The sequence below is a fragment of the Clinocottus analis genome, unplaced genomic scaffold, assembly GCF_023055335.1.
Source record: "Clinocottus analis isolate CAN_PGR_092001 unplaced genomic scaffold, fCliAna1.0.p SCAF_51, whole genome shotgun sequence".
Lineage (NCBI taxonomy): Eukaryota > Metazoa > Chordata > Actinopteri > Perciformes > Cottidae > Clinocottus > Clinocottus analis.
Genome location: NW_027176209.1, coordinates 31,350 through 54,228, shown reverse-complemented (window position 1 = coordinate 54,228; position 22,879 = coordinate 31,350). Strand labels below are relative to the sequence as shown.

Sequence of the window (22,879 nt, the reverse complement as noted above, 5' to 3'; positions counted from 1 at the left end):
CCTCCTGCAGCAAACACACACTGACGCTGCCGGCTGGTTTCCTTCAACACAACGTGATGAACTACACGACATGTTGGGTTAGGGTTAAAATAAAATATCCTAGGTCACCGTCTCGTTCTACTGCGGCGGTAGATCACATGATGTACATACCTGCAAACTTGTCACCTTTCGGCGAAATTCGGCGTTTTGAAATCAAAATATGCCATCGCGTGGAATGTGGAGATCTGAAGATTTATTTTTTCGGAGTGAAACACGGAGAAAAGTGGATGTCGTGAGTGATCTTCGCAAATAAAACATCTTTGATGTGTCGAGTCTCGGCCAATCAGCGTTGTCTCCAGCGTCTACGTCACTCTCCAACGTCTCATCCCTTCGCTCCAAGTTGAAGTTACCGTCGGTACAACTGGATCAGCAATGAACTCTAGTTTAGAGGTAAGTCTTGTTTGCTAGCAACAATTTAATATGCTGTTTAACTCACGAAGGTAACTCGACATCCAAGTTATGTGTCGGAATATTTTATCATGTTATCCCCATCAAATCTTTACCACCATGTTTATCACAACGTTAACATTAGCTAGTCAGCTCTAGCTTCAGCTTCAGCTTGATCACAACGTTAACGTTAACGTTAACGTTAACGTTAACGTTAACGTTAACGTTAACGTTAACGTTAACGTTAACGTTAACGTTAACGTTAACGTTAACGTTAACGTTAACGTTAACGTTAACGTTAACGTTAACGTTAACGTTAACGTTAACGTTAACGTTAACGTTAACGTTAACGTTAACGTTAACGTTAACGTCGTGTAGTTCATCACGTTGTGTTCATGTGGCGTCATGACGTTAGCTAACGTCACCACGTTAACGTCGTGGCGTCATGACGTTAGCTAACGGTAACGTAAATAACCGTTAGCTAACGTCATGACGCTACGTTTATCGGTAATGATCCTTCTGCAGGTTCAACAACAACTTCTACTTTCACGTTAACGGTCTGGTTCAGTTCACCAGAGGATTCAAGGAAAGAAAATCATTTCTGTCAGCACATTGTAGGAAGATGTTCCATCTTTAATCCTTCATGTTGTCTAATATGAGCTCATATGAGCGTCCTCTTGTTTTTTTCATGTCGTCATGCTTCCACTGGTAACCGCGGGTTTACCGGCACATTGCTATGAATTGTGGGTAATTGACTTGGGCAAAGTCTGCATCTAATGCTGACTGATGGAAAGGGTTCATAATGGACTCAACATGTCTGCCAAAGACTAAAAAAACACTTCATCTCGACCCTTAAGTTTAACTTGAACATGAGACATGAGTTTAAATTAAACAGGACTTTAACTTAAACAGGAGTTTATCTTAAACATAAGTTAAACAGGAGACATGAGTTTAACATGAGCCAGGTTACAGTTCCTCTTCGTCACGGAGGTTGGGTTGAAGAGTGAAACATCAGATAAAGACTCACAACGAGCTGCAGCACTTTGTCTCTGTGTTGTCGGGCGGAGGAAACATGGAGCAGATGTTTAATAAACATGAACGTGTTGAATCTGACTGAGCAGAGTTACACAACACTGCTGCACGAAGAGAACAGCGCCGTGTCATCAGGACACTGTGAGGACTCCTGATGACGCACACACACACACATACACACACACACACACACACACACACACACACACACACACACACACACACACACACACGAGGTGTGGAAGTCATCAGTGTTGCACCAGGAGCATCAACAGACTCATTGTTCTGCTCTGGAGATTTCTTCATCACAGCGAGCGGCCGCTGATCCTTCATCACATGACGACCTCATCTTTATCTTCATCACACATCTTTATCTTCATCTTCATCTGTAGAAGTAAACTAATATCTGATGTGAGGATTCAGTCTCTTCCTTCCAGCTCTCACAGGAAGGCGGGAGGCGACGTCAACGAGGATCCTTCACATCGCGGCGGAGATACGACTGAAAGATGACGAGGCAACGACAGACCAGGAGGCCGGAGTGATGTCATGAGTGATGTCATGAGTGATGTCATGAAGTCACATGCTGGTGAGTGAAGTGTTTTTATTGTTTGTCTTGTTTTTATTGTTTTATTGACGTTGGTTTGAAAGCAGCGGCGAGCGTCACTGGAGCGATGACGTCACCGCCCGGCCACAAGCACGCACGGCAGATTACCGGTTGCACAACCAACGACAAACTGTCGCGCAACCAGCGACAAATTCACACTGTCTGGTGAACTGTGCAGCGCCGATGTGAACACGTGTTACGTTGACCACAGTGACGTATCTTCATGTTTAAATACTCTTTGTTTGACAGTTTCTGCTGCAGGCGTCATCTGCACAGCTTCCTGTCAGTCTGATGATGATGATGATGATGATGATGATGAAGGCAGTTTGTGGATGAAGGTAAGAAGCAGAAACACTGTACAGTACACATGCTGCTCTCTCTAATATGCAAGGAGACAGGAAGTAACAAGTCTTCTGTCATATCTTTCCACTTCCTGTTTGTCAGCACGATAACAGAGATGTGTGCGTGGTCCGTGCCCCAGTGCATGATGGGTTTACTGGGTTTACTGGTCTCAGCTTCATCAGCGTCCTCTGTCCTCACACGGGTTCAGGGTAAAGTGACTTAAAGAACTTTAACAGGTAGAAAAGGAAAGAAGCTTCATAGAGCAACGTTGATCCTCTATCAGGACGGACAGAACAATAGAGGTCATGTGACCAGGATGAGCAACGTTACAGAGCATCACCTGTGATGAGGAACTTAGATAAAAGCTTAGCGGCATGAAGCTCTTCAGAGAAGCAGAGCTCCTCTCTGCTGCCCTCTTCTGTCCAGTGTTCAGGGGAAGAACGAGGACCCTTCAAGCCGTGAGTGTAAACTCTCTTTGTCACAAATCCAGCTGAGCGTTAGCGTTAGCGTTAGCAGTTAGCTGAGGGGTCCTGTCCTGAGCCGAGGTTACACCAGAGCACCTGAGCATTTATTCACCAGCCCACAGAGGGCCGAGTCTCCAAATGACAAGAGCATCATTCATGGTATTTGTAGAGCCACCAAGCTGCTGAGTAAACTGCTGGCAGCGCACGGCCATCTTGTTTACAAGAGGGGGGGTGGAGGGGGGGGTCAGGAGAGGTCAGGTGATTCCAAGAAAACCTCTGTTAGCCTCTTCTGGATGTAAAACATTACAGCTGATGTTTCAGCTCAGAGACCTTTTTTAGTAATGACTCCTCTGGTTGTATAGAAGTCTGTGCTTCATGTGTTAAAGCTGCATTCTCTCTTCTGACCACCAGGGGGCGACTCCTCTGGTTGTATAGAAGTCTATGCTTCATGTGTTAAAGCTGCATTCTCTCTCCTGACCACCAGGGGGCGACTCCTCTGGTTGTATAGAAATCTATGCTTCATGTGTTAAAGCTGCATTCTCTCTCCTGACCACCAGGGGGCGACTCCTCTGGTTGTATAGAAGTCTATGCTTCATGTGTTAAAGCTGCATTCTCTCTCCTGACCACCAGGGGGCGACTCCTCTGGTTGTATAGAAGTCTATGCTTCATGTGTTAAAGCTGCATTCTCTCTCCTGACCACTAGGGGGTGACTCCTCTGGTTGTATAGAAGTCTATGCTTCATGTGTTAAAGCTGCATTCTCTCTCCTGACCACCAGGGGGCGACTCCTCTGGTTGTATAGAAGTCTATGCTTCATGTGTTAAAGCTGCATTCTCTCTCCTGACCACCAGGGGGCGACTCCTCTGGTTGTATAGAAGTCTATGCTTCATGTGTTAAAGCTGCATTCTCTCTCCTGACCACCAGGGGGCGACGCCTCTGGTTGTATAGAAGTCTATGCTTCATGTGTTAAAGCTGCATTCTCTCTCCTGACCACCAGGGGGCGACTCCTCTGGTTGTATAGAAGTCTATGCTTCATGTGTTAAAGCTGCATTCTCTCTCCTGACCACCAGGGGGCGACTCCTCTGGTTGTATAGAAGTCTCTGCTTCATGTGTTAAAGCTGCATTCTCTCTCCTGACCACCAGGGGACGACTCCTCTGGTTGTATAGAAGTCTCTGCTTCATGTGTTAAAGCTGCATTCTCTCTCCTGACCACCAGGGGACGACTCCTCTGGTTGTATAGAAGTCTCCCTGCGTCTTCATTCGTCTCTTGACCCTCAGTGAGCAGCTCTGTTTCTCGCTGCATTCCTCACTAAGTGAAGCTGGAGCAGGAAGCGGCCTCTCGTGTTGCTATCAACAGAAGCCTGGTTATCAGCTGCTTCCCTCCTCTGTCATCATGTCTTCATCGCTGCTCTTCCTCTCTCCTCCGACAGCGTGCAGGAGTTTTAAAGAACAGTCGTGAAACAGAGTTATCATAAGAAGTTTATGTGGTAGCATACTGTACAGAGATTATGTACACAACTCCTGTTACAACACACCGTTATACATTCTGAGAAATACACAACCTCTCTGACTCTCGACAGATCCTCAACGCAGAGATGGAAATGTGTGTTATCTGGATAGTGTACCATGTGTATACTACTCATATGTACCATGTGTAATAGTCTGTCATCTTCATGTAATGAGCTGTTATTGATCATTCTGGTCACATGACATCTGTTGCTTCTGTCCATCCTGATAGAGGAGCCTCCTGTTGCTCTAGGAAGCTTCTTCATGTTTACCTGTTAAAGGGTTTTAATATCTTTATTTGGGGAGTTGTTCCTGGTGTGAGGTCAGGCTGGACTGGTGACACTGGGGCTACTGGTGTATTTCCATGGAGTCAAGAGTTTTAATGCAAAGTGTTTACAGCTCAACCAACAGCAAGATGTTTTGATAAAGGAGACTAGAGAAGAGCATTGATGATCATTGTTGTCCCTCATGCATCCTGAAGCCTGTGAGCAACAGACTGACCCGTAACGAAGGCGACTGGAACCCAAAGAACTGAGCGTGTTCTGTGAGGAACGCAGAGGGAACCTTCTGCAGCTCTGTGGAAGCTTCTCTGGACCGTTGCATAATGACAAACACGAGCCAGATGTTCTGTCACAACGGGAGCTCTGGTGGTCATGTGGCACAGATGAGGAGAGGAACACTGTGTTCAGAGTCTAAACTCCTCCACCGATCCACTCAAAGAGCCTCTGAGGAACGTCCCGTCCATCACGCTGCCGTGTGGAACGGTTCCAGGAAGGAACACTGACTCCAGATGCTCGTCCTCCAGTTCAGACTCAACGTGTGAACAGCAGAGCGGCCATGAGCCTCTGCAGGAGGGGAGTTGTTCATGTCCGCTGAGGGATTACAAGATCTTTCAGGCTTATTATTGGTCCTGAGGAATGCAGTGAGGGGACGTGACCGCTGTGCACAGCTGGAGGCCCCTCCCCCCGCCTCCTCCTGCGTTGCTGTGATGTCACCGCTCGCCCTGAACACTGCCGGTCTGTCGGCGTGCATCCCCCCTCGGCTCGCCCTCCGTACAGAGCTGCGATTCTGCGCCTCGCCGTCCGCGGCACAACGGCTACCTTCTCTTCCTCATGCTGGTCTCCAGGCGGCCGAGCTCCTCGTACGAGCGGTAGAAGACGTCCAGCTCGCGGCGGCCCCAGCCCCTCCAGACGCACAGGCTCCACTCCCTGTTGTCCTGGTGGAAGCCGCACACAACCGTGTCCTTTGCCACCATGGCGGCCGCCTGCAGCGTCCTGAGGGGAGGAGAGAGGAGGGGAAGGAGAGAGGGAAGGAGAGAAGGAGATGGATCAGCGAGGGGGAGAGAGGGAAGCAACGCGGGGAGGCGCCGCAGCTGGAACGAGCTATTCCTAGAAGCTCGCCGGCTATTCTGGGAAGTGGATTCCTGGAAAGCCGCCGAGGACACTGAGACTTCTGTTCAGAGTTAACATTTGTCCACAACTAAATGAATCCTGCACTGAAATGTCCGCTGCACTTTTTTACAAAAACTGTAAAATGGATCCCAGAAGAAAGTTCAAACCCTCTCTACCTCAGGAAGGCTTTTGACACAAAGCATTCTGGGAGGCGGGAGCCCTGCTGGGCGTGTCGTGCATCACACGGAACAACCGTGAATTATCTTCCCTCCATTGTTGTTTCATCTTCCCGAGGCGTGTCATTACCTGTGATGTACGGCCCGCGGGTCAGAGCGGCAGGTGAGGCTGCAGCCGACCAATCAGAGGCCGGCGGCGGCTCTGTGACTGAGCCGACGCCCCGCGGGCCGCGACCCCTCCAGCGCCGGCGCTACAGGTGCACGGAGTAATAACTGCTTCGGGTGGCCGGTTTATTGCCGGTTGCTAAAAGGCCGGACGCTCTGGACACAGAAGTCTTTCTGCAGAGCGCCAGCTGCTCCTGTAATTACAGAGCGAGTCCATCACGATGAAGGACGCGCTTCATGTGCAGCTCCAACAAGAGCGCCGCGCAGGTGGAAGAAAACAGTTTAGAAGAACAAAGAGTCTTTCATAGTAGAAAGAATATAATATAAAGCCTCTTTAAGAGTTCACCAAGTTAGTATACAAGTAGGTTTATTATCTCATTTTAAATCTGTTGTGTATATATTCATATTCTGAACTTAATGAACAGTTAATCACCTGCTCTGTGTGCACCAGAGGAAGCAGGTCACACTCTGAACTTTAGCTTCCATCTCAGTTCATGTTTCATATTTAGTTTAGACATCGTGTGTAAACTGTTTTACACTTTTAACCAACACGACCGGATGCACACGAGAGACGTCTGTTATTAATCTGACTTTGTAAAATGTATTTATTAACGATCTAGTGAAACGATGCGGCCGCATGTAATAACATAAAGTCACCGGTGAGTTTAATTTGCTTTGTTCGGATTGAACTCTTCCCACAATGCTTTGCTGTATTTCAGCAATTTAATGAAGTTAATCAACGTTGTGGTTCGCGAAATTCTTTAGCTAACGTCCCCCGACGTTAGCTAAAGGACCGTCGAGCTAACGTCCAGTTCCTTTAGCTAACGTCCAGTTCCTTTAGCTAACGTCCAGTTCCTTTAGCTAACGTTAAGATCCTTTAGCTAACGTCCAGTTCCTTTAGCTAACGTCCAGTTCCTTTAGCTAACGTCCCGTTCCTTTAGCTAACGTTAAGATCCTTTAGCTAACGTGCAGTTCCTTTAGCTAACGTCCCGTTCCTTTAGCTAACGTTAAGATCCTTTAGCTAACGTCCCGTTCCTTTAGCTAACGTTAAGATCCTTTAGCTAACGTCCAGTTCCTTTAGCTAACGTCCCGTTCCTTTAGCTAACGTTAAGATCCTTTAGCTAACGTCCCGTTCCTTTAGCTAACATTAAGATCCTTTAGCTAACGTCTAGTTCCTTTCGCTAACGTCACTTGGCGCCGCGGGGCTAAAAAGAGTCAGTGTGAACTGATACGCCTGCTGGTCTGAGTGTTGCACAGGAAGACTAGCGTCCTCATGACGGTTTCCTCGGCCAGGAATGTGTTGCAAAAACAAGCTAACCGACGCTGGAGCTGAACAGGAAGTGATCTCACCCCAAAGAGGAACATCCAGGTGGACTGAGGACTGCGGTGACACGCCCCCTCAGGTGACCGTCATGTGACTGCATCTCGATGACCATGACGTCTCCTCCACGCCTGCCACACACACACACACACACACACACACACACACACAGTGTGATCGGTTAGTGAGATCTGATTCAAACTCTCTCACCTCGTTGTGAAGCTTCCTCATGGTCACGGTTATAAATCACTAAATGAAACCAGAACACAGGACATCGGCACATTCGTGGTGTGTTCAGGTGCAGTTTGGTACCTGGGGATCCACAGAGCTCCGTTCACCGGCAGCACAGTGACGGCCTGCAGCTGAGGAGGTGAGGGCTTCACCGCCTCCGCAGACGCTCCAACGGACTCTGGGTCTGTGGGGGCCTGCTGATCCTGGTGCTGGTGCTGGTCCTGGTGCTGGTCCTGATGCTGGTGCTGGTCCGTGTCCCTGCTGGTCTCCTGTGGCTCTGCAGGCGGTGAGGCGGGGCCCGAACAGGCGTGGTCCAAAGAGGCAGGACCCAAAGAGGCAGGACCCAAAGAGGCAGGACCCAAAGAGGCGGGGCTCAAAGAGGCAGGACCCAAAGAGGCGGGGCTCAAAGAGGCAGGACCCAAAGAGGCGGGGCTCAAAGAGGCGTGGCCCAAAGAGGCGTGGCCTCCGCCCCCGGAGCCGCTGGATGAGATGGAGCAGTAGTCGGTCTGTGAGTCCTGGTGCTGGAGGATCTGCGTGCCGGCCTCCTCGCTGTAGATCAACGTCACGTCTCCTCCGGTCCGTCGCCGCCGCTCTTCTTGGCTCGCCGGCTCGAGGTCCACGGCGGCGGCGGCGGCGTTGGCGGTCGGCACGGCGACCCCGGCAGGATGCCGCACGGCGAACACGTCCCGAAGAGGACTGCTGTCCCCGCAGCTGGAACCAAGACAGAGGAGCGTCACTGTGCTACTGGTTAGCATGGAGCTAGCCAGCCTGGAGGTTACTTCCTGCTTCACGTCTCCCTGATGGAGGAGAACATCTGATGGAGCTCAGAGTCTCAAGAGCAGCAAAACACTCGAAGAGCAACGAAGAAGAACATCCAAACCTAATGAAACTATTTTCCAAGACTTTAAAACTAATTTCCAAGACTTTGAAACACATCTCCAGGACTTTGAAACACATCTCCAGGACTTTGAAACACATCTCCAGGACTTTGAAACACATCTCCAGGACTTTGAAACACATCTCCAGGACCAAAGCGTCTCCCCCGTGGCTCACCAGTAGCGCGCACACAGCCGGTGCGAGGCGGCGTGGTGCAGCAGCAGCGTGTTCGTGAGGTCGTCCAGAGTCCAGACGGCCTCCTCGCCCCACAGGCTGAAGCTGGTCGCCATGGACACGATGGAGGACGGCGGGTCGTAGGCCTCCAGCCTCCGGACCGCCTGAAGGTTCTGACAGTCCACGACCAGCACGCCGGGCCCGTTGGAGAACCACAGCTGATGAAGCACCAGAGAGAGAGAGTCACGCCGTGATGTAAAGACACCTGTGCTCACCTGGGAGCCGCTCACAACATGTTTGCTCACCTGGGAGCCGCCGCTGACCAGCGCCATGCTGCTGACCGGGTAGGGCCTCTGCCGGGGGTCCGAGTCCTTCAGAGCGAACAGCGTCTTGTTGAGCGTGTGTGAACACAGGTAGGCCTCGCCCTCCAGGGGAAGATCCTCCACCAGGCTGTACACGGCCACCAGCCCGTCAGACATGCCCGCAAACACTCTGGCCAGGCTCTTCACGGGGAGGAGCAGAGGAGGAGCAGGGGAGGAGCAGAGGAGGAGCAGGGGAGGAGCAGGGGAGGAGCAGAGGAGGAGCAGGGGAGGAGCAGGGGAGGAGCAGGGGAGGAGCAGAGGAGGAGCAGGGGAGGAACAAAGGAGCAGAGGAGGAACAGGTGAGGAACATGGAGGTGTCAGCACTCAGCTTTCCCTCTCAGACAGTGAAACGCTCGTGTGTCTCTGCTCGTTGTCTCAGTCAGCATCTGTTTCCTCACACCTGGATTCACCTCAGGAGGGGCCGAGCAGAGCGACAGGACGGAGGTCAGAGGTCAGAGGGACGGCAGCAGGAGAGACCGTAAAACACCGTTTCCCACAAAGCATTGTTTGCTGACGGGCCGTCGTGAGCTGTTATTAAAGCGCTGCAGGTCAAAGCCTCCGTGTCCTCACGGTACAGGAGACGTCAACATGGAGGAACGTTTTCCTTCCAGTTGTTTGAGTTCTAATTATTGACGGTTGTTTGATTTAGAGAATCTGCTGCTGAGACTAAAGCTGCGTTCACCGCAAAAGAGTTGCACATTTTTGCAACACCTTTTCGCTTTATGTGGTCAATTAGCTTTTACTTGCAGTGGAAAGGGGGCGTGGCTTATCTGTGGAAAGGGGGCGTGGCTTATCTGTGTCTTTACTCCATGAAAACAGTATATATTTCCTCCATCCAGCATGAAGTAACGCTAACGCTAGTAAACACATTTTTTATGCCTCATTCAGTGTGTGTGTGTGTGTGTGTGTGTGTGTGTGTGTGTGTGTGTGTGTGTGTGTGTGTGTGTGTGTGTGTGTGTGTGTGTGTGTGCTGACCTGTTCTCCTGCTGGAACAGGGAACAGGCAGGTGATGACGGCTGGACAGGAGAAGTGTTTCTGTGGTTGGGTGAGAGGACACATGTCCTTCAGACTGTAGATGAAGACCTCCTGCTCCTGTGTCACACACACACACACACACACACACACACACACAGTGAAGGGTTAGCAGCAGGAATGACATCGTGTGCATGAACGTGGCTCATGAAGCATCGTGGACCTCGGTGGCCATCCACAGAACGTTCCCCATCTTCATCTGGCAGCTGATCCTGCTCCCGGCGCAGGACATCCTCTTCACCTCCACCTGGCCCGTCTCCACGTTCACCACACTGTAGCTCCTGCAGGACGCACACAGACACACACCTCCAGTAGAGCCACACAACCATGTTGTGGAGGTTTGTAGAAACCATGTGAACATAATAAAGTTCATAGTGTTTAGTTGGGGACGTTCACAGGATCAATACGTCCACCTGTGGTCTCAGGTGAATATTCACACATTCAGAGAAATACTTTGATTGAATACAAATCAGTTTATTTCTGGCTGGATCAACAGATACAGAGTGTCGTCTGCATAGTGTCGCTCATCAGTGTCTCCTCAAACTATTGAGTAGAAAGTCACACGGCTGACTTCCTAAAGATCTGAGAGAGGAAGAGAAGGATGAAGGTGATGAGAGCCAACGGAGAGCTTCTCAAGAAGAAGTCAAAGAACATGAAGAGAGGACGCTCCTCTTCCTCAGAGAGAGGAAAAGCACCCCATGGCCTCCTGAAGGACTGCCAGCAGCTGCACAGGAGGGTCAGGATGTGCTGCGTCAGCTCAGTGAGCGAGGACTTCACTCCTCACGTGGTGGAGCGAGGGGTTAACGGCAGGACGGGTCATTAACACGTATGAAGGGATGAAAGCTGCTTTATTGGAACCCTGCTGCCACACAGAAGACAATAGAGCAGTGTGTGTGTGTGTGTGTGTGTGTGTGTGTGTGTGTTTACTGTAACGAGGGGAAGCTCTGAGTACCTTTGTCTGAGTTAAACGACTTATATCCTGTTTAAAGAGAACTCAAACTGCCTGTTTCACCTGGATAACACACACACACATATATATATAACTATGTCCACACATGCTACAGGCCGCATGCTGCATGCTACATGCTGCATGCTACATGCTGCATGCTACATGCTGCATGCAGAACTCACCTGAGGGCTTTGTCTCCGTCCCAGAACACGGCGCTGTGTCCCTGCAGGAAGAGCTGCGAGTGGCTGTCACAGGACAACAAGTACCTGAGGCAGGGGAAGCTGGGCTGCTGCATGCGCCTCACACACTGCAGCGCCACGGGCCTCTGCACACACAGAGACACACACAGAGACACACACAGAAGGGTTGTGTGTTGGTAGAGCAACAGTTACACTGCGAGACACTGAAACATTATTGTGCTACGCTAACTTTTGGGGTAAGTCGTTAGCACAGTTAGCATCGTTAGCTTCCAGCCAGCAGATTGCTGTGCTCTGAATGTTGTGTTTAGCTGTGCGAGTGTATTGTTAGGATTAGTTTCTTGTTATCTGCAGGTCGCTGCAGACATGCTGCCTCAGTGAGGAGCTACGCTAGTGGTTAGCATGGAGGGTTCTCCGCCCTGTGACACGGGAACATCACAGGCCTCCACCCGACAACACCACCACTGCTCAAGCTACGTCTTTGTGATTGATGCAGGCGGACACGTCGCTATGCTTGTGAATGTTTTGTTTTTGCATGAACTAGCGCGCCGCGAGCAGCACTGCGCTGGCTAAGTTGAAGGTTAAGTTAGCGCGTTGGCTAACTTGAAGGTTAAGTTAGCGCGTTGGCTAACTTGAAGGTTAAGTTAGCGCGCTGGCTAAGTTGAAGGTTAAGTTAGCGCGTTGGCTAACTTGAAGGTTAAGTTAGCGCGTTGGCTAACTTGAAGGTTAAGTTAGCGCGCTAGCTAACTTGAAGGTTAAGTTAGCGCGCTGGCTAACTTGAAGGTTAAGTTAGCGCGCTGGCTAAGTTGAAGGTTAAGTTAGCGCGTTGGCTAACTTGAAGGTTAAGTTAGCGCGTTGGCTAACTTGAAGGTTAAGTTAGCGCGCTGGCTAAGTTGAAGGTTAAGTTAGCGCGTTGGCTAACTTGAAGGTTAAGTTAGCGCGTTGGCTAACTTGAAGGTTAAGTTAGCGCGCTGGCTAACTTGAAGGTTAAGTTAGCGCGCTGGCTAAGTTGAAGGTTAAGTTAGCGCGCTGGCTAAGTTGAAGGTTAAGTTAGCGCGTTGGCTAAGTTGAAGGTTAAGTTAGCGCGCTGGCTAACTTGAAGGTTAAGTTAGCGCGCTGGCTAAGTTGAAGGTTAAGTTAGCGCGTTGGCTAAGTTGAAGGTTAAGTTAGCGTGCTGGCTAACTTGAAGGTTAAGTTAGCGCGCTGGCTAACTTGAAGGTTAAGTTAGCGTGCTGGCTAACTTGAAGGTTAAGTTAGCGCGCTGGCTAACTTGAAGGTTAAGTTAGCGCGCTGGCTAACTTGAAGGCGCTCACCTTCTCCGGCTTGGTGTCCCAGCATTCGGTCAGCAGGCCGTGCAGGCAGTAGAACTGAACCTCCTCTGGACCGCCCAGCGCCGGCCGGATGCCTTTGGAGAGCTTCTTGGCGATCTGCAGCTGGTGGTGGCCGAGCGCCGGCCTCCGCCCGGACAGCAGCTCGTACAGCACCATGCCGAAGGAGAAGATGTCCACCTGGGGAGCGAACCAGGAACAAGTTAGCAAGAGCTGCTGCGATGTTATGCAACATCTTAATGTCCATACGAGCGTCTTATGTCATCTCTCTCCTTCTGGATGAAGTCATGTCTCTTCGCTGCGCATCACTAACTCTCCTCCTCCTTTGTGCTTTCTCACTGAGCTGTCTCTGTGGATCGTGAAGCTCTTTTGTCTTTTTCTCACCAAATTAGCACATAAATTAGCTTTTTCTGACTCATTGCTCTGGCCTCTGTTGAGTTCCTGTTCCAGCAGAGTTGGTCACAGAGGAAATGTCTCACTGGTTACGTCTTATTTTATGTCAGTTACTGATTCAGTGTCTTTCAGAGTCCTTTATCACACGTCCACGCAGCGCGTCCACGCGGTCCTGTTGCCTGATAGGAACCGTCACTGGAGACGACGGCCAGATGTGAGGGTGTCTGGGTCCAGGAGGAAAGAGGCTCTCCATCCTCAGGGTTTCCTCTGGGCTACACTCCACTGCAGCACATTTCTTAAGTGTTGTTTGTCTGTGAAGAAAAGGGCGAGCGCCACTTCCTGTTTTATCTAATCCATGAAACCCGTATCTGAGCACCAGAAATACCCAGAAGCATTCCAGAGCGATAGACGTTGGGGACTCGGCCCCTGTGGGACGTCCCAGAATAATAACTGCAGAGCCAAACTGTTGCGCAACGCCAAACGCTTGAGCTCCTCGAGCGGTGACATCACTGGGTGGCGACTCCAGATCTCTGGAGGCCTGTGGCGTGCTGCGGTGTCACAGCGCCATGGCGAGCATAGCGTGGCATGTATTCATGTGAGGAAGTCCTCCTGACCTCAGGCTGACCAGCTCAGCTCCTGCCAGCTGCTCGCCATGTTCACCAGCTTCATCCTGAGGAAGATGAGGAGCCTTCATCTTGTCACGCTTCTTCAAAAGTCAAAATTTAAACATGCAAGTCATCACGCGGTGATGCAGAAGCATGTTCAGCATGACCAACGTGTCGTGCAGATATTATCCGTCGTGCTGCTGGTCGTCCAGATGCTCCAACAAACACGTACACATGTTCTCTTGTGTTGCCAGGACTCTGCCGCATGAAGCTGCTCTGCATTTATTGCCTCATTGCACTCGTTACTCCATCATCTCAGCATCCAGCCTGCGTTTTACTGGAGCAGTTAAACCTCATCACACGGGGAGATCAACAGCCGGCTTGATTGGCTGAAGTCAGCAGATTCTCTTCTCTTTGAAAGCTTCTTCTCCAGAGCCAACAGTGAGGAGAGAGGAGGGCGGGGCCGGACCGCACGCCGCCGAGGCGCCATGAGGCAGAGAGAACCGTCCAGCCAATGAAAACCAGTCAGCTCCTCAGTCCAGTCCTCATAGGAACCCCAAATTAATTCCAATACTTGTGTTTATTGTTTGTATTTGTTCAGCAAAGTCTTGGGAAAAAAATGTATATCTGCAAAAAAAAAATCACTTTTAAAAGATATTTTGATGGTAACTCTGAACATCCAGCATGATATGAACCAGATTCCCCAAAAAGCCTCCTGGAGCGTCAATAAGACCTTTATGGAAAGATTAGGACCTAAAGAATCAGAACCTGAACAACAATCACAATAAAACAAAGTCTTGTCCTGTTAGGAAGGAGCTTCAATTCAAAAATGCATATTTTATGCCAAAAGATTGTCTGAATGGGGCATGCTGGGTATTAAAATGGGAGCGGGAGGATTTTCACACGGTTTGCAGAAGTTAAAGTACCGAGACAAACGCTTAATCGTGACATTAAGGAGTCATTTCTGTATTCGTGATGGACTTGAGAGGAAAGATGCTGAATCTAAATCTACAAACACAAACGTAAAGGTTAAAGGTCAAAGGTTAAGGTTAAGATAGACACTAAAGGTTAAAGTTAAAGGTTAAGGTAGACACTAAAGGTCAAAGTGAAAGGTTAAAGGTTAAGGTAGACACTAAAGGTTAAAGGTAACGGTAAAGACTAAAAGGTAAAGCTTAAGACTAAAGGTAGAGGAAGCAGCTCCTCCAGCAGCACTGAGGGCAGCAGCAGCACTGAGGGCAGCAGCAGCACTGAGGGCAGCAGCAGCACTGAGAGCAGCAGCAGCACTGAGAGCAGCAGCAGCTCGGTACCTTCTCGTCGTACACGATGCCGGGTCGGATCTCAGGCGCCTGGTACCCGGGCGTGCCCTCCACCCCCAGCGCCCCCTCGTGGAAGGTCTGTCGAGAGATGCCGTAGTCGGAGAGTTTGATGTTGACTGCATCCTGCACCTGGGGGAGCACACGGCACCAGGTGAGAGGAGACGCCTCCATCGTTCTGCCAGTCTGACGTGTTTCCTGGAGTGCACAGACCTCCAGAGACCACACCAGGATGTTGTCAGACTTGAGGTCACAGAAGATGATGCTCTTCCTGTGAAGGTACGCCAGCCCCGCTGCGACCTGGTAGGCCACTCTGAAGGTCAGCATGTGGCCCAGCGGCATGAACCCGGCGCCTGCAGAACACACAGAAGCTTTAGCACCCCCTGCAGGCGGGAATCCAGCCGCCGTGCGTCTCCTACGTGCCTTTGCGCTTCTCCTCCAGCACCGTGTTCAGGCTGCCCAGCGGCGCCAGCTGCAGGGCGAAGCAGAGCGGGTGGATGCTGATGCCCACCAGCGCCACGATGCAGGGGTGCTGCAGCGAGCGCAGCATGCCGGCCTCCTGCCGGAACTCTGAGAAGCTGCGGCAGGCGTCGGCCGACTGCAGGTGCTTCACCATGGTGTCTGAGGAGAGAGAGGAGGTCACCGGCGGCCGAGGCTGCGTTCACAGCAGGAGCGCCGAGAGATTTCATGTGAAGCCGAAGACGCCGATGAGGCGGAAAAAACTACGTTTTCGGCATTTTTCATGACGTAGTCTTTATGGTTAAAGTGTCACCGTCTTTCCTTTGGATCATATCAACATTCAGAGCCAGAAAAACTGTTTAAAAGGTTCATACACATCCTGACCAATGGGTGTCCAGGACCTTTAACCAAATTTCTATGACTTCAAACCAAATTTACATGACTTTTGACCAAATTTTTAAGCCTTTTAACCAAAATTTTAAGACTTTTAACCAAATTGTACACAACGTTGGAGACTTTTCCAGGCCTGGAAATAACCATTCTTGTTCCAGGTTCTCCGTGAGCGTGTGCACTCAGTAACAAGGTGCAGTTCTGGAGGCGAGTCGCAGCCCTGCAGCTCGTACCCGTGTCGCTGCTGACCGTCTGCGTGCGACACTTCTTGAAGTGGAAGCGCTTGATGGCGACCGGCTGGCCGCGGTACCGCGCTCTGTAGACCACCGTCCCACTGCCGCCCTGACCCAGGACCAGGTGCTGCTCCTCAGAGTACTCCAGCTGGGCCGCGTCCAGGAACAGCCTAACACACACACACACACACACACACACACACACACACTTCACATTAGAAACCTCCAGCTGAGCCACACAATGAGAAAACACGTGAAGAGTCAAACTGTTTGTGTCTGTATGTTCACAACACTCTGAGTCACACTTCCTGTTCGCTGCCCTTCCTTAAGCTTGTAGCAGTTAGCGTATCTGGAGCTGAAAGTAGCAGTTAGCTTCACAGTAGCAGATAGTAGCATTTAGCTTCTCTGTAGCAGAGAGCAGCAGTTAGCAGAACTTTTTTCTTGAGAAAGTATTTGGTCCAGAAGAACCTCAGTTAACGTCCACAAAGTTGTCGCACAACAAAATACGTTGACAATTGCCAGAAAACAGCTGCACTTCAAACACATCGGTGCTGCAGAGTGAAGGCAATGGGCATGCGTTGTGGGAGATGCATTGTGGGAGACGTAGTCTATGGTCACAGGCCTTAATGCGCCTCTGATCTGGAAGGTTACCGTGCAGGGAAGTCCGTCATGAACAGCTCTGGGACCAGCTCCTGCAGGGTGACGGGCCGGTCCGGGTGCTGAGGACACACGATGTGCTGCTGGTCCACCGCCGCCAGCACGCAGTCCTCCATGTTGAAGAAGTGAACCCCGTCTCCTGCGCCCGCCGCCTTCTCGCCAACATGGCCGCCGAGCTGCTGGCCCGGCGAGGTGCAGAGCGGGCAGGGCGCCAGCTGCTCCATCAGGAGGCTGCCGTCGCTCTCGCTGGCGGTCAGCGCTGCAGGGAGGACACAAGGAGACAAGGAGGTAAGGACACAAGGAGACAAGGAGGTAAGGACACAAGGAGACAAGACGTCCTCTGTGGTTCACTGGAGAGCTGCTGCATACATTCACACACGTGGTACTGGTCACGCCGTGTTAAGATCAGGACTATCATGACCTGTTAGGTTTTACTAACAGCTCCATGGCCTCTTTGCTTTGATTACATTAATGGTGCATCTCGCTTCTCGTCTTCTGACCACTCAAAGAGCTTCAACACGACATCACTGACGAGAGGAGCTACCGTGAAGTATCTCAAAGATAAAGGTACAACATCTAAGTGAAGTATCTCAAAGATAAAGGTGCAACATCTAAGTGAAGTATCTCAAAGATAAAGGTGCAACATCTAAGTGAAGTATCTCAAAGATAAAGGTACAACATCTAAGTGAAGTATCTTAAAGATAAAGGTACAACATCTAAGTGAAGTATCTCAAAGATAAAGGTACAACATCTAAGTGAAGTATCTCAAAGATAAAGGTACAACATCTAAGTGAAGTATCTCAAAGATAAAGGTACAACATCTAAGTGAAGTATCTCAAAGATAAAGGTACAACATCTAAGTGAAGTATCTTAAAGATAAAGGTACAACATCTAAGCATGGCGGCGGCCTGCAGCTCTGACCAGGGAACCATTGCTCAATCAGGGAGTTGACGTTGTCCGTGATGAAGGCCATGGCCGAGAAGTCTCTCATCTCCGACTGGCAGATGATCTTTATGCCTCCGCTCCTCTTCCTCTTCCAGTTGACGTCTGAGGACTCCACGCTGCAGACACACAAACACACCACACCGCCTGGTTTACTTCTAAAAAAGGCTGCAATGTGTCAGCAGATCCCCGTGATGTCCAGGTGGAAACGTGGCCAAGACGTTGACTGGATGCGAGCTCCGCCCCGCTGACTCAAGTCCGCTCGTCCCTTTTGAAAAGCGTCTCCTTCCTGAGAGTCTGGATCTAGCTGAAGCTCCACAGCGTTTGTTCCCTCCCCAGCTCTGACCTGAGGTAGCCTCCATCAAACGTGACCAGCAGCCCCTCCTTCCAGTAGATGGTCTGGCTGCGGCGGACCCTGAAGGTGCTGCAGCGGTTCCTCTGCTGGGTTCCCGTGAAGCTGTAGATCACAGAGTTCCTGCTGCGTTGGCTCCTGGCGTTTCTCTTGGGCTCAAATGACTGCAACAGGCAACAACGACACGTCGGCCGTGAGTTGTTGGGGTGCAACAGGCGAGTGGTGAGAATCTGCTGGTTTCAGTACCTGCAGGTCCATCTCCGTGAGGCTGATGAGCATCCTGGCAATCAAGCGCTCCCAAAAGCCGGCGGGGACGAAGCTCATCTGAACGAGGCGCTGCAGGGTGTTGTTGGTCTGCTGCCGGAAGCCGTGGATGTCCATGGCGGGTTTGTGGGGCAGGAGGTGAGGCAGCAGGTAGCTGACAAGGGAAAGAACAGGAAGGACGCGTTCAAACTCCAACGTCTTTGTGGTTATTGTCACATCAAATACTTCTCTTATTTGCTGCCTGTGGTTGTGTATTGCATGTAGCAATGTAGCATTGGATGCTATGAAGTCACCCTGTGTACAAAGCGCTTCCTATCAGGTAGTTAGTTGGTGATAAACTGTGTTTAACCTCCTGAGACCCGGCAATTCATTTTTGTTCACTGTAGTTCACATTATGCTTCTGCTAATTCCTCTCATGCTACATATGCTACACATGCTACATATGCTACACATGCTACTCTACTGAGTCCTGATGTTCCTTACAGAGGACAACTGTAGCTTTAAAATGACTTTCCTTTTAAAAATGGAAGCCGTCACAACAAGCATGGAGACAAAATGTAAGCATTATATTCATATTAAACTGTTTTTTATGTTATATTGTTTTATGTTACAATTTGAGTGAGTTTTCAGAGCTGAGCTTATTTATTGTCATAGGAAAACAACACATTTATGAATGTACACTTGTGTTTACAGCGTGTGCTTTGTATTTCTCTTCGGTTCATGATGGTACGTTAATAAGCCGTAGAGCTCAGGGGCAAGGGACAAGCTTTGAGGCAAAGGAAAGAAATCCTCGAGAGGGAGCGAGGCTGTAAATGTCTTTCTGCCACGACAGTCATGTGTGTTTTGTGGAGCGCACACCCCGACATGTTCAGGGAATCGCCATCAGAATCAACTGAGAATCAATTAGTGGAAAGAGAATCTGGTACCTGTTGCTGGCCACAGGGAGAGCGATCTCAAACTTGGCTAGGAACTGGAAATACTGTTCCTCTGTCTGCGGCGTGAAGCCCGTTCCCACCAGCAGCATCTGCACCAACAGACGTTATGGTAGACATCTCAACAGGAAGTTAGCATCATGGCTAACACACAAAACCACTCATATTCACAGTCTCACCCTGAGGTCTTCAGCGCGGATCACTCCGTTCCTGGCGACGGAGCGAGAGGACTTGAGGTGCATGATCCTCTCCAGACACTCCGACAGCCACACGGGACACAGGAAGTAGAGGGTGCAGAGGCCGTGGCTGGTGTCAGGGAAGTGCAGCAGCGTGCCGGTCTCTATCAAGAAGCTGATGGCTGGGGCGGGGCAAACAAGAGGAACATTAGCATGGTGTAACATTAGCATTATGAATGGTGTAGTCGAGGGCATATAGAGACAAAAGATGCTCCGCTAGTCCGAGTCCTTGAGCAAGACACTTAGTGTTAGTCCTGATGGACAGGTGGTGGTTATGGTTCTCCTAGTGTGCCCCAGAAACCGTTAGCCGCGTGTTGCTTGAGTTTGTCCCAGAAACCGTTAGCCGCGTGTTGCTTGAGTTTGTCCCAGAAACCGTTAGCCGTGTGTTGCTTGAGTTTGTCCCAGAAACCGTTAGCCGTGTGTTGCTTGAGTGTGTCCCAGAAACCGTTAGCCGCGTGTTGCTTGAGTGTGTCCCAGAAACCGTTAGCCGCGTGTTGCTTGAGTTTGTCCCAGAAACCGTTAGCCGCGTGTTGCGTGCAACGTGTGATGAGGTTAGCGCAACAGACTGATTGTGTGAGAGAGTTGTGTATAGAAAGAGGACGGTGTGTAGTAGCATTGTGCACCTGTCTACAGGTAAACTACTGGAAATACACTTTTGTAAACAGGAAATCATTGAAGGAACCAGCCGCAGTACCAGTCTGCAGGTCCTCGTAGTCTCTGATGTCACTTCCTGGGTTCTGTTCAACGACGCGGTCCAGCTGGTCGTCAGTGAGGTACTGGACCTCCCCCTCAGCTTCTCGCCTCTGCTTCTCTGTGATCACGGCTTCCTGCAGGGTCAGGTAGCTCCTGGGGATCTGATGGTGAAACCTCTCTGTGCTCAGAACACCCGGACACAGTCTGACCGTGGATTTACAAGACTTTATACCAAATGTCCAGGACTTTAAACCACATTATCAGGACTTTAAAGCACATTTCCAGGACTTTAAACCAAATGTTCATGAGCAAACATTGTGTGAAATGTGCGTGTAAACAGTAAAAAGTGATAAAATGTAGTATTTAAACTAACAATGAGGATTCAAAGCATACAGTAAACCTTAAATGACTCAAATGAATGAGAGACAATAGTTTGATTAAAAGAATAAACATTCATATAGATGCCTGTATGTATGCTGCTGATATTTTGAGCCTCTTTCTTTTAAAAGCAGATTTATTATTTATAACAAAATGAACGTCATGAACACATGAATATAACACATTTACAGGACTTTAACACAACTTTAAGGATTTTATTTTTCAAGGACCTTTTTAGGCCTGTAATTTTTGAACTTCCATGACTTTTCCAGGTTTTCCATGAGCATAAGTATCCTGATAAAACACACGGTCTCACTTACCAGTCTGCCCAGTAGCTTGCTGCCACCGGCTGAGCTGCTGCTGTCCTTCATGGAGAGAGCCACCTGGTAGATCAGCTTCTTCAGCCCATCCAGGCCCTCCATGGTCTTACAGGACACTTCACTGAGCGCACACACACACACACACACACACTTTGTAAAGCTGATACTAGTGACCTGGCATGAAGCTAGATCAATGGAAGGTGAAGGTATGCTCACTGCAGGTGTTTCCAGGTGATGTCCGGGTAGCCGGTGGCCCGAGCCCCCGACGGGGACCGGCACAGAGCCAGGACGTACGCTCTCAGCGTGGCCAGTCGCTCGGTGCGGAACTTACTGTCAATGAGATCCAAATGTGTTCCCACCACCACCACGGCCGAGCTGGGGGCCCGCGCCTACAACACACAGCAGCTACCACGTTGACTGGAACGTTAGCTAACGCCTTGACTGGAACGTTAGCTAACACCTTGACTGGAACGTTAGCTAACGCGTTGACTGGAACGTTAGCTAACGCGTTGACTGGAACGTTAGCTAACGCGTTAACTGGAACGTTAGCTAACGCGTTGACTGGAACGTTAGCTAACACCTTGACTGGAACGTTAGCTAACGCCTTGACTGGAACGTTAGCTAACGCCTTGACTGGAACGTTAGCTAACGCCTTGACTGGAACGTTAGCTAACACCTTGACTGGAACGTTAGCTAACACCTTGACTGGAACGTTAGCTAACACCTTGACTGGAACGTTAGCTAACGCGTTAACTGGAATGTTAGCTAACGCGTTGACTGGAACGTTAGCTAACACCTTGACTGGAACGTTAGCTAACGCGTTGACTGGAACGTTAGCTAACACCTTGACTGGAACGTTAGCTAACACCTTGACTGGAACGTTAGCGAACACCTTGACTGGAACGTTAGCTAACGCGTTGACTGGAACGTTAGCTAACACCTTGACTGGAACGTTAGCTAACGCGTTGACTGGAACGATAGCTAACTCGTTAACTGGAATGTTAGCTAACGCGTTAACTGGAACATTAGCTAACACCTTGACTGGAACGTTAGCTAACGCGTTAACTGGAACGTTAGCCAACACGTTAACTGGAACGTTAGCCAACACGTTGACTGGAACATTAGCTAACGCGTTGACTGGAACGTTAGCCAACGCGTTGACTGGAACGTTAGCTAACGCGTTGACTGGAACGTTAGCTAACGCGTTAACTGGAACGTTAGCCAACATGTTGACTGGAACGTTAGCTAACGCGTTGACTGGAACGTTAGCTAACGCGTTGACTGGAACATTAGCTAACACCTTGACTGTAACGTTAGCTCAGAAACATAAACACAGGAAGATCAAAGCCGCTGGCTCTTTCCAGGCCTTTCAACCACTTCTCATGTTCTTCCAGCAGACGGAGTTTGGTTGAGTTGGTTAAGTAATGAACTTTGGTCACATGATGACAATGAAGACATTTCTGTGCAAAACCCAACAGTTTAATCCAGGATATGCACTTTAGATGTGTCCTTCATTAACACTCGGTGTCGTCAGAGGGAATTAAAGTGGCGGCTAACGTCTGATTGAACTGAGTTTAACACATAAAGTCATATTTAAACTTCTCGCGCTGACAGTACAACACTTCTCCTGGTGAAGAGGAGAGGTTGAATTTCACCGTGTTGTGTTGTCTACACTGTGTGACACAACAAAACGTAACCCAGTAGGACTGAGCTTTATTAAAGTAGGGCGACTTATAAATATCTCTTTTCTGTTTACTGCGGCTGTTCATTTGTGTGATGAAAGTGTGTGTTACTGAATATCTTCTTTTCCCGACAGAGCAGGTGGAACCGCTTCTTCCAGGCCGTGGGACGCTGGAGTCGGTCCCAGCTGACAATGGACGAAGGCAGCAAGCCGGCTCATCACAGCTCATGTAGAGACAGTCACACCTGCGGGCCTTTGAGAGTCCAGCACACCTGATCTGCAGGTCTTTGACTGCAGGACCTGCAGCCGCATGGGACATGGATCCTCATTGTGTCAGAGCCTCTTATCTGATAATCTATTGTCTGATAATCTATTGTCTGATAACGTATTGTCTGATAACCTGTTATCTGGTTTCGTCCTCACAGCGCTACTTTTGTTGAAACTTACGCGTTTCTTG

At 49.8% G+C, this 22,879-nt stretch overlaps 1 protein-coding gene and 1 long non-coding RNA gene across 3 annotated transcripts in view; one reads left to right on the top strand and one right to left on the bottom strand.

The window, feature by feature from the left end:
- Positions 1–214: 214 nt before the first annotated feature.
- LOC137803290 (uncharacterized) lies at positions 215–22,122 on the top strand. The gene is made up of 4 exons (XR_011080048.1): positions 215–429; positions 1,896–2,044; positions 2,312–2,400; positions 13,827–22,122. It is a non-coding gene; the product is annotated as an uncharacterized lncRNA (long non-coding RNA).
- The window catches only part of lrrk1 (leucine-rich repeat kinase 1), a 35,745-nt gene continuing 17,198 nt past the window's right edge, over positions 4,333–22,879 (bottom strand). For both annotated transcript variants that reach the window (XM_068601592.1, XM_068601593.1), the window contains 22 exons: positions 20,958–21,130; positions 20,742–20,862; positions 20,045–20,204; positions 19,294–19,472; positions 19,109–19,206; positions 18,165–18,336; positions 17,913–18,082; positions 17,546–17,685; positions 16,619–16,883; positions 15,968–16,137; positions 15,309–15,506; positions 15,099–15,238; positions 14,880–15,017; positions 12,560–12,754; positions 11,232–11,374; positions 10,264–10,381; positions 10,044–10,160; positions 9,012–9,209; positions 8,710–8,924; positions 7,738–8,367; positions 7,455–7,556; positions 4,333–5,646 (listed from right to left, as the gene is read on the bottom strand). In XM_068601592.1, coding sequence (XP_068457693.1) covers positions 5,469–5,646; positions 7,455–7,556; positions 7,738–8,367; positions 8,710–8,924; positions 9,012–9,209; positions 10,044–10,160; positions 10,264–10,381; positions 11,232–11,374; positions 12,560–12,754; positions 14,880–15,017; positions 15,099–15,238; positions 15,309–15,506; positions 15,968–16,137; positions 16,619–16,883; positions 17,546–17,685; positions 17,913–18,082; positions 18,165–18,336; positions 19,109–19,206; positions 19,294–19,472; positions 20,045–20,204; positions 20,742–20,862; positions 20,958–21,130 — 4,020 coding nt within the window. In that variant the 3' untranslated portion in view covers positions 4,333–5,468. The remainder of the gene's footprint in view (positions 5,647–7,454; positions 7,557–7,737; positions 8,368–8,709; positions 8,925–9,011; positions 9,210–10,043; positions 10,161–10,263; positions 10,382–11,231; positions 11,375–12,559; positions 12,755–14,879; positions 15,018–15,098; positions 15,239–15,308; positions 15,507–15,967; positions 16,138–16,618; positions 16,884–17,545; positions 17,686–17,912; positions 18,083–18,164; positions 18,337–19,108; positions 19,207–19,293; positions 19,473–20,044; positions 20,205–20,741; positions 20,863–20,957; positions 21,131–22,879) is intronic.